An 11,377-nucleotide genomic window follows, 5' to 3' on the forward strand; every position below is an offset into this window, starting at 1 on the left:
TAGTGTGTGGTGAGTGTGTAAGTGTGTAATTGTGTGAGTGTGTGCTTAAGATAACTAATAATAAAATGGTAACACGTTTCAGGTGGAAATTAGTTGCTGTATAATACACAAGATCAATAATAATACAAATAAATAAAAATCACAGCAACACAATAATAAAGTTTAGAAATATAATATAATGAATATAAGCAGCCCTTATGGCTAAACAGAGAAAAGGTATAATATAAATTAATGTGTGGCCCTTATAACCAAAGTTGAATATAATAATTATACGGCCCTTTTGGCATGATAATAATGAATTTGACTAGAATATAATAATTATACGGCCCTTTTGGCATGATAATAATGAATTTGACTAGAATATAATAATAAAATGACTCACAATTTGTGGAGCGCAGTCTGGCCAGCTGGTCCTAGCTATATATAATAAAAAATGGTTCACACACACACACAAATAGAGAATATAACAATAATAATAATAATAATAATAATAATAATACACGACACACACACTATGTCGGAACAATAATAATATAAGTTAAGCGCACAGTGTACGGACTGTAAAATATAATATCACTTTCATGACGATTTGCGCCTACAATGACAATATAATACTTGGCAATTCGTGCCTACTGAACAATAAAACAAACTGTCGCGATTAGCGTACACAATAAAATAATATGCAAAACTGTGGCGATTTGCGCCCGCAATAACAATAATATAATATTGGCAATTCGTGACTACAAAAATAAGGGCTATATAATATTTCAAAACGAAACGGCGATTTGCGCACGTAATAATAATGTGTGTTTCGATTACACTCCGAGAAACAGGACTGAAGATTCCGGCGGCCGTGCTAACTCTTGACGTCGACGGCCTACTGCTCATTATCTACATATTATATAATTCACGGCTGACACAATTTTAACATAAATAAACAATAATATAAATAACAATGATATATGTGTGCGTGTGTGTGTGTGTGTGTGTGTGTGTGTCGTTCGGTGATGTGCGCCTACGGCTTATCTACCGTCGTGGCGGCGACATCCTCCCCCCGTTGAAAACCATCTTTTTCAACAACTGGTGTATCTTCTAGCACAGGTAACCTACATAATTTAACGACAGGCCTTTTTCATTCAGTGCCGTTCGATTCGCGAACTGTTACTACACGTACCACCTCGTCCTTCCCTGGGTGCACAGTTGTTATAATGCCTAGCTTCCATCTGCTGGGCGGAGTGCAGTCCTCCTTAATTATAACTACATCTCCTACTCGCAAAGTTGCCTTTCTTGCTACCCATCTTCCTCGTACCTGAAGTTGTGGTAAATATTCTTTATACCAGCGATTCCAGAAGTCTTTCATCAATGCTTGCACATACTTCCAGCGGCGTAAATGTTCTATCGGGCCACTATCTGTGTTGGGCTCTGGAAGCAATAGTAATGGCCCTCCTACTAAGAAATGCCCTGGAGTCAGAGCTTCTGGCTCTGAAGGATCGCTATTTAGTGGAGTTATTGGCCTTGAATTTACGCAGCTTTCTATTTGACATAATAACGTGTTTAGCTCTTCCAAGTTAAGACGGCTGTCCTTTAATATACGATTCAAATGGTATTTGGTGCTCTTAACAGCGCTCTCCCAGAGACCTCCAAAATGCGGAGCTGACGGCGGGTTGAACTTCCACTCGATCCCCTCACGAGCCAACTGTGAGTCACAATTCTGAATATATGAATTTAATTCTTTTTGGGCCCCGACAAAGTTTGTTCCGTTGTCACTGTAGATTGTTGAACACTTTCCGCGCCGTGACATAAAGCGACGTAATGCTATAAAGGCTCCACTTGTTAAACCCACTACAGGTTCCAAATGTATTGCTCTGGTGGAAAAGCATATAAAAACCGCCACCCATGTCTTTACGCCTGTGATACGCCGAACTCCACTGCGAACAACTAGTGGACCTGCAAAATCAACCCCACTCACAGTGAATGGTCTGGAAGGTTGTACTCGTGCCTTCGGTAGTGCTGCCATAAGAGGGGGCGAGAATGTTGGTCTTGCACGGATGCATGTGACACATCTGGTTGTTACGGAGCGGGCCATGACTCTTCCTCTCAAAGGCCAGTACCGCTGCCTTACACTTGCTAATAGTTGTTGTGGACCACAGTGTAGAAGCCTTTTGTGCGTATCTTCAAAAATTAATCTAGTTACCTTGTGATCTGATGGCAAAATCATTGGGTGCCTTTGTTCTTCAGTCAATTTTGCGTGGTTTAGTCTGCCTCCCACTAAGATCAAATTGTCGTCTCGAAGTAGCGGGTACAAAGACTTCAGTTTGCTGCTGCGTGAGACTTCCTTTCCTGCTTTCAATGCATGAAGCTCTTCTCTGAACTTGTCCAGCTGTGCTCGCTTAACTAGTCCGTTTTCAGCCCTTCTTAAATCTGCTACATCAAGATAATTTGATAATGCACCGATGTTTTTCGATCTTCTGAACTCAATGAACTTTAATAACCAGGCAGCTGCTCGAACTAACTTATGCCAGACTGAGATATAATTCAGTAGGTCTCTCGTGGGCTCCACTGCGATCAATGCTAGACGAATAGGTTTTTTTTCGGGCAGCGACTCTTCATTTGTCAATAAAATGGGCGCTCTTAAGCAATCGCTTGAATCCTCGGACAACCAACTTGGACCTTGCTACCACTGTTCACAATATTGCAATTGCTTCGGAGTCAACCCTCTTGATAGAGCATCTGCCGGGTTCTCGTCAGTTTTGACGTGCCTCCACTGGTTAGGGTTTGTGATCTCGAGAATTTGATCAACCCGGTTTGCTACGTATGTTTTTAGCCTACATGTCTCACTGTTGAGCCATCCGATGACGACCATCGAATCTGTCCATAAGTAAATACTGCTGCTTTCTAACTCCCATGCTTCAGCTGTCTTTTTGGCCAATTGGGCAAGGGTGAGCGCTCCACATAGCTCTAGTCGTGGTATCGTAGATCCCTTTAACGGAGCGACCCGTGTTTTTGAACATAATAATCTAGCTGTCCAATTTCCTATTTGATTCTTACTTCGCACATAGATTGCCGCTCCGAAAGCCTCTTCGGAAGCGTCGCAAAATCCATGCAATTGCACCTCATTACTAAGACTTGGTATACATTTTCTTGGAATAGGAATACGGCTCAGCTCGTCAAGGCCCTTGTAGAAACAGTTCCATCTTCTTGTTAGATCTGCATCTAGAGGTTTGTCCCAATCGATTTTTAATTGCCACAATTGTTGTAAAAATATCTTCCCTCGCACTAACACTGGAGCTAAGAAACCGAGTGGATCGAATATCTTGTTGAGATCGGATAGTAACATCCTTTTTGTTGCTTTAATTCTTATGGTGTTGTTTTCGACCGTGAAATGAAATTCGTCCAGTTCTGGCTTCCAACTTAATCCTAAAGACTTAACTACATCGTCTGCATTAATTTGTAATGCAAATAGTGGATCAGTGTTTGAATTTCCAATATGCTTCAGAACACTACGCGAATTCGAGCACCATTTTCGCAGAGGCAATTTTGCTGAATCAAGGATCATATTAATTTGTTGCTGCAGCTGACAACACTCTTCAGTTGTATCGGCGCCAGTCATTAAGTCGTCCATATAGAAGTCGCGTTGTATGATTCTTGAAACCCTTGGATGACTTTCCCTTGCACCTACCGCTAACGATATTAAACAATTGGTGGCCATGAATGATGCTGCTGTCGTCCCGTAGGTCACAGTGGTGAGGCGATAGATTTGTAGCGCTTCATCTGATTGCGACCGCCAAACTATTCCCTGAAAATCTTGATCCTCCGAAGCTACATTTATTTGCCTAAACATTTTTTCTATATCTGCTGTTATAACAAACTGATATCTGCGAAATCTTACCAAAATTGAAAACAGGTCCTCTTGGACTGTCGGTCCACACATAAGGACATCATTCAGCGATATATTCGAAGAGCTCTTAGCCGATGCGTCAAAAACGACTCGCAGCTTCGTTGTGAGGCTTGACAATTTAATTATTGGATGGTGGGGAAGATAGAAAACATATTCAGGTGGATTTAAATCTTGACACACCTTTTTCATGTGGCCCATTTTCAAATATTCCTCCATGAAATTTATATATTGCATCTTCAGTTCTTCATCCTTCTGAAGCCTTCGCTCAACACTCAGGAATCTAGTGGTGGCCATCTCTAGTGTGCTTCCAAGTTTACATTTTTCAGGTTTCAATGGAAGTCGCAGCACAAACCGGCCCGTCTCGTCTCGATCCGCGGTTTCCTCAAAATGCTTTAGAGCTCTCTGCTCTTCAATGCATTTCTTATTGGACTTGGATGATGCTCCGTATGTCTCAAGCTCATCCTTACATAGAATTCTAAATTTGTCCTCACATGCTTGTCCAATAGAGCATGTAGCTAAAAGCGAGGTAGTGCCAATTTCTCCTGTTACTACCCAACCAAACTTTGAATCCTGCAAGCAGACACCTCTAGCTGGCAACCGAACTCTTTTTGGCTCGAATAGATCGAAGAACGTTCCACCGCCGATGAGTAGGTCAACCTTTCCCGAAACGTCAAAGAAGGGATCAGCCAGCTCCGGTATCAGGTCTTCTGGTATGTCCCATCCGCTTGCTGGTTTTGGACAATTAGGTAAGCCATCAACCACTACTGGCAATACATGACAAATCAAATCTACTTCAAACTGTTTTACACGAGATGTCACTTTAACAGATATACAAGAGACTGACTGTATCTGACCGGCTCCAATTCCACTTATCGGCACCATGGTTTTATGACGTGGAAGTTGCAACAACTTGGCGAAATTTTTGGACACAAAATTCATTTGCGATCCGTTATCCAATATAACGCGACATTTCCTTAATTGACCGTTGTTGTCTGCAACCAGGACAGATGCTGTGGAAAGGAATACATGACCTCTTCCTGCTGTGGCAAGGGCTGCAATGTTACTTGAGTGTTGTGCTGATGCAGTAGGAGTGTTATCGCCAAATTGGTCGTTATTCCTGTTGTTGCTGGCGATAGTCGTATGGTTCTCATAATGCAGGAGCGTGTTGTGCTTCTGTTTACATTTTAAACACGTATACTTTGATTTACAATTTTCCGAAGCATGAAATGGTGCTAAGCAGTTGAAACATAGCTGGGACGTCCTCACCATGTTTAAACGATCCGATACCGAAAGGCCTTTAAATTGCTCACACATGAACAGCCTATGACTCTCGGAACAACAAGGACATGGACGTGCCGACTTGGTATTTGCAGAAATAAGTGCCCTTTTTGTTGCACTGTTCAATGTAGTCTTCTTAGCGCTTGAACCCTTTGCTTGAACTTCACAACTACTTTCCCACGTCGATGTGCAAGCCTCTGAAGTTTCTATAGCAGTGCAACGACTTGCTATAAATATTTCCAAGTCCGAGTATTTCGGGAGCCTCGAGTTGCGCTGATGCAATTGCCATCCATGCGCCGTACTCCTGTCTAATCGGCTAGTGACGATTGTAATGAGCCAGGCATCCCACTGGTCCACAGGCTGACCCATTGATTTTAATGCTGCAACATGAGTGGAAACTGTAGAATATAGTCCTTGTAAAGTAGAAGGTCTTGATTCATCTACTCGAGGGCAGTCGAGGATGGAGCGGATATGAGATTGCACCACAAGACTATGATTATCGTAACGTTGAATAAGCTGACAGATGATTGCTTCGTAATTTCCATCGCTGACTGGAATTGAACGGACGAGCTCCAAAGCTTGACCTTCCAAACATGATCTCAAATAGAAAAACTTCTGTGCTGCGGTATAATTCTCGTCGTTATGAACCATCGCTCGAAATACATCAAAAAATGAAGCCCATTCTTGGATGTTACCGCTGAATTTTGGAAGCGGAATAGGTGGTAACTGATGTCGATGGATGCTCATAGCTGCAAATGAAGCATTGACTGCTGTTGAATTGTGAGGCCTTTCCAAGCTAGTTAGTTCCTGAATCTGAGATCTAATTGCAAAATAATCTTGTTCAAAATTTTCCCTTTCTACCTCAGAAGCCTCTTCCTCCCCAACAAGCAACTCTATCTGCGACTGTACGTCATCAAATTTTCGGTTGATTTGTGGCAGCTCCTCTTGCCTAAACTCGAGTAACGATACGGCCTGCTGCGTTGGATCAAACCTGGTTACAAATGTACGAATACGTGTGAGGGAAGCCTTTATTACACCCCTTTTTCTCTTTAAATCCGTTAGAGCCTTCTGCTCATTCTCATCCAGTACCATATTGCTTAGAATAGTAAAAATTTATTGAAAAATATATTGGAATAATAAATAATTGAATGCCTTTCAATATTAAAAATATGTATATATAAAAAAAAACTACGGTTCAATGATGCAACACTAAATATATATAATGTTATACTAATTAAGATACCACAGAAATATAGGCCTAAATAATTGATATAAATTATATGCAATAAAACAAGATAGTGTTGGATCACGTCGAGGTCACCAAAATGTTTGGTCCGGGAACGTACAATAATAGCCCGTGATGCCCGGTCACCTAAATACTTCGCGCGGTGTACTCACACACCGACCGACCTGTGTAAAGGTGTGTATATGTGTATAGCGACTCAAAGGAAGTGGACGGGGTCGCCGAGCAAGACCAAAGAGTGCTAGTGAGTGGTGAGTGTGTAAGTGTGTAATTGTGTGAGTGTGTGCTTAAGATAACTAATAATAAAATGGTAACACGTTTCAGGTGGAAATTAGTTGCTGTATAATACACAAGATCAATAATAATACAAATAAATAAAAATCACAGCAACACAATAATAAAGTTTAGAAATATAATATAATGAATATAAGCAGCCCTTATGGCTAAACAGAGAAAAGGTATAATATAAATTAATGTGTGGCCCTTATAACACCTTATAACCAAAGTTGAATATAATAATTATACGGCCCTTTTGGCATGATAATAATGAATTTGACTAGAATATAATAATAAAATGACTCACAATTTGTGGAGCGCAGTCTGGCCAGCTGGTCCTAGCTATATATAATAAAAAATGGTTCACACACACACAAATATAAAAATATAACAATAATAATAATAATAATAATAATAATAATACACGACACACACACTATGTCGGAACAATAATAATATAAGTTAAGCGCACAGTGTACGGACTGTAAAATATAATATCACTTTCATGACAATTTGCGCCTACAATGACAATAATATAATACTTGGCAATTCGTGCCTACTGAACAATAAAACAAACTGTCGCGATTAGCGTACACAATAAAATAATATGCAAAACTGTGGCGATTTGCGCCCGCAATAACAATAATATAATATTGGCAATTCGTGCCTACAAAAATAAGGGCTATATAATATTTCAAAACGAAACGGCGATTTGCGCACGTAATAATAATGTGTGTTTCGATTACACTCCGAGAAACAGGACTGAAGATTCCGGCGGCCGTGCTAACTCTTGACGTCGACGGCCTACCGCTCATTATCTACATATTATATAATTCACAGCTGACACAATTTTAACATAAATAAACAATAATATAAATAACAATGATATATGTGTGCGTGTGTGTGTGTGTGTGTGTGTGTGTGTTCGGTGATGTGCGCCTACAGCTTATCTACCGTCGTGGCGGCGACATCCTCCCCCCGTTGAAAACCATCTTTTTCAACAACTGGTGTATCTTCTAGCACAGGTAACCTACATAATTTAACGACAGGCCTTTTTAATTCAGTGCCGTTCGATGTGCGAACTGTTACTACACGTACCACCTCGTCCTTCCCTGGGTGCACAGTTGTTATAATGCCTAGCTTCCATCTGCTGGGCGGAGTGCAGTCCTCCTTAATTATAACTACATCTCCTACTCGCAAAGTTGCCTTTCTTGCTACCCATCTTCCTCGTACCTGAAGTTGTGGTAAATATTCTTTATACCAGCGATTCCAGAAGTCTTTCATCAATGCTTGCACATACTTCCAGCGGCGTAAATGTTCTATCGGGCCACTATCTGTGTTCGGCTCTGGAAGCAATAGTAATGGCCCTCCTACTAAGAAATGCCCTGGAGTCAGAGCTCCTGGCTCTGAAGGATCGCTATTTAGTGGAGTTATTGGCCTTGAATTTACGCAGCTTTCTATTTGACATAATAACGTGTTTAGCTCTTCCAAGTTAAGACGGCTGTCCTTTAATATACGATTCAAATGGTATTTGGTGCTCTTAACAGCGCTCTCCCAGAGACCTCCAAAATGCGGAGCTGACGGCGGGTTGAACTTCCACTCGATCCCCTCACGAGCCAACTGTGAGTCACAATTCTGAATATATGAATTTAATTCTTTTTGGGCCCCGACAAAGTTTGTTCCGTTGTCACTGTAGATTGTTGAACACTTTCCGCGCCGTGACATAAAGCGACGTAGTGCTGCTATAAAGGCTCCACTTGTTAAACCCACTACAGGTTCCAAATGTATTGCTCTGGTGGAAAAGCATATAAAAACCGCCACCCATGTCTTTACGCCAGTGATACGCCGAACTCCACTGCGAACAACTAGTGGACCTGCAAAATCAACCCCACTCACAGTGAATGGTCTGGAAGGTTGTACTCGTGCCTTCGGTAGTGCTGCCATAAGAGGGGGCGAGAATGTTGGTCTTGCACGGATGCATGTGACACATCTGGTTGTTACGGAGCGGGCCATGACTCTTCCTCTCAAAGGCCAGTACCGCTGCCTTACACTTGCTAATAGTTGTTGTGGACCACAGTGTAGAAGCCTTTTGTGCGTATCTTCAAAAATTAATCTAGTTACCTTGTGATCTGATGGCAAAATCATTGGGTGCCTTTGTTCTTCAGTCAATTTTGCGTGGTTTAGTCTGCCTCCCACTAAGATCAAATTGTCGTCTCGAAGTAGCGGGTACAAAGACTTCAGTTTGCTGCTGCGTGAGACTTCCTTTCCTGCTTTCAATGCATGAAGCTCTTCTCTGAACTTGTCCAGCTGTGCTCGCTTAACTAGTCCGTTTTCAGCCCTTCTTAAATCTGCTACATCAAGATAATTTGATAATGCACCGGTGTTTTTCGATCTTCTGAACTCAATGAACTTTAATAACCAGGCAGCTGCTCGAACTAACTTATGCCAGACTGAGAAATAATTCAGTAGGTCTCTCGTGGGCTCCACTGCGATCAATGCTAGACGAATAGGTTTTTTTTTTTTTTCGGGCAGCGACTCTTCATTTGTCAATAAAATGGGCGCTCTTAACCAATCGCTTGAATCCTCGGACAACCAACTTGGACCTTGCCACCACTGTTCACAATATTGCAATTGCTTCGGAGTCAACCCTCTTGATAGAGCATCTGCCGGGTTCTCGTCAGTTTTGACGTGCCTCCACTGGTTAGGGTTTGTGATCTCGAGAATTTGATCAACCCGGTTTGCTACGTATGTTTTTAGCCTACATGTCTCACTGTTGAGCCATCCGATGACGACCATCGAATCTGTCCATAAGTAAATACTGCTGCTTTCTAACTCCCATGCTTCAGCTGTCTTTTTGGCCAATTGGGCAAGGGTGAGCGCTCCACATAGCTCTAGTCGTGGTATCGTAGATCCCTTTAACGGAGCGACCCGTGTTTTTGAACATAATAATCTAGCTGTCCAATTTCCTATTTGATTCTTACTTCGCACATAGATTGCCGCTCCGAAAGCCTCTTCGGAAGCGTCGCAAAATCCATGCAATTGCACCTCATTACTAAGACTTGGTATACATTTTCTTGGAATAGGAATACGGCTCAGCTCGTCAAGGCCCTTGTAGAAACAGTCCCATCTTCTTGTTAGATCTGCATCTAGAGGTTTGTCCCAATCGATTTTTAATTGCCACAATTGTTGTAAAAATATCTTCCCTCGCACTAACACTGGAGCTAAGAAACCGAGTGGATCGAATATCTTGTTGAGATCGGATAGTAACATCCTTTTTGTTGCTTTAATTCTTATGGTGTTGTTTTCGACCGTGAAATGAAATTCGTCCAGTTCTGGCTTCCAACTTAATCCTAAAGACTTAACTACATCGTCTGCATTAATTTGTAATGCAAATAGTGGATCAGTGTTTGAATTTCCAATATGCTTCAGGACACTACGCGAATTCGAGCACCATTTTCGCAGAGGCAATTTCGCTGAATCAAGGATCATATTAATTTGTTGCTGCAGCTGACAACACTCTTCAGTTGTATCGGCGCCGGTCATTAAGTCGTCCATATAGAAGTCGCGTTGTATGATTCTTGAAACCCTTGGATGACTTTCCCTTGCACCTACCGCTAACGATATTAAACAATTGGTGGCCATGAATGATGCTGCTGTCGTCCCGTAGGTCACAGTGGTGAGGCGATAGATTTGTAGCGCTTCATCTGGTTGCGACCGCCAAACTATTCTCTGAAAATCTTGATCCTCCGAAGCTACATTTATTTGCCTAAACATTTTTTCTATATCTGCTGTTATAACAAACTGATATCTGCGAAATCTTACCAAAATTGAAAACAGGTCCTCTTGGACTGTCGGTCCACACATAAGGACATCATTCAGCGATATATTCGAAGAGCTCTTAGCCGATGCGTCAAAAACGACTCGCAGCTTCGTTGTGAGGCTTGACAATTTAATTATTGGATGGTGGGGAAGATAGAAAACATATTCAGGTGGATTTAAATCTTGACACACCTTTTTCATGTGGCCCATTTTCAAATATTCCTCCATGAAATTTATATATTGCATCTTCAGTTCTTCATCCTTCTGAAGCCTTCGCTCAACACTCAGGAATCTAGTGGTGGCCATCTCTAGTGTGCTTCCAAGTTTACATTTTTCAGGTTTCAATGGAAGTCGCAGCACAAACCGGCCCGTCTCGTCTCGATTCGCGGTTTCCTCAAAATGCTTTAGAGCTCTCTGCTCTTCAATGCATTTCTTATTGGACTTGGATGATGCTCCGTATGTCTCAAGCTCATCCTTACATAGAATTCTAAATTTGTCCTCACATGCTTGTCCAATAGAGCATGTAGCTAAAAGCGAGGTAGTGCCAATTTCTCCTGTTACTACCCAACCAAACTTTGAATCCTGCAAGCAGACACCTCTAGCTGGCAACCGAACTCTTTTTGGCTCGAATAGATCGAAGAACGTTCCACCGCCGATGAGTAGGTCAACCTTTCCCGAAACGTCAAAGAAGGGATCAGCCAGCTCCGGTATCAGGTCTTCTGGTATGTCCCATCCGCTTGCTGGTTTTGGACAATTAGGTAAGCCATCAACTACTACTGGCAATACATGACAAATCAAATCTACTTCAACTGTTTTACACGAGATGTCACTTTAACAGATATACAGAGACTGACTGTATCTGA

At 41.8% G+C, this 11,377-nt stretch overlaps 3 protein-coding genes across 3 annotated transcripts in view; 1 reads left to right on the forward strand and 2 right to left on the reverse strand.

Moving 5' to 3' along the window:
• LOC100569282 (protein odr-4 homolog) overlaps positions 1-11,377 on the forward strand; it is a 70,715-nt gene that overhangs the window by 25,632 nt on the left and 33,706 nt on the right. The gene's annotated exons all lie outside the window — the stretch shown is intronic.
• LOC103310497 lies at positions 1,133-6,268 on the reverse strand. Its single transcript, XM_008188953.1, has 2 exons — positions 2,715-6,268; positions 1,133-2,663 (listed from the first exon to the last, which is right to left on the reverse strand). Exons 1-2 carry the CDS (start codon positions 6,266-6,268, stop codon positions 1,133-1,135), a joined length of 5,085 nt encoding a protein of 1,694 aa, XP_008187175.1.
• LOC103310495 overlaps positions 7,635-11,377 on the reverse strand; it is a 4,029-nt gene continuing 286 nt past the window's right edge. Inside the window, exon 2 of the mRNA XM_008188952.1 lies at positions 7,635-11,323. Within this exon, the coding sequence (XP_008187174.1) occupies positions 7,635-11,323 (3,689 nt within the window). The remainder of the gene's footprint in view (positions 11,324-11,377) is intronic.

Source organism: Acyrthosiphon pisum, chromosome A2 (assembly GCF_005508785.2).
Source record: "Acyrthosiphon pisum isolate AL4f chromosome A2, pea_aphid_22Mar2018_4r6ur, whole genome shotgun sequence".
NCBI lineage: Eukaryota > Metazoa > Arthropoda > Insecta > Hemiptera > Aphididae > Acyrthosiphon > Acyrthosiphon pisum.

Coding starts and splice junctions, on each gene's coding strand:
- LOC103310497 (XM_008188953.1), bottom strand. CDS start 6,268: ATGGTACTGGATGAGAATGAGCAGAAGGCTCTAACGGATTTAAAGAGA. Junction 2,664..2,714: donor GCAGATGCTCTATCAAGAGG/GTTGACTCCGAA, acceptor GCAAGGTCCAAG/TTGGTTGTCCGAGGATTCAA.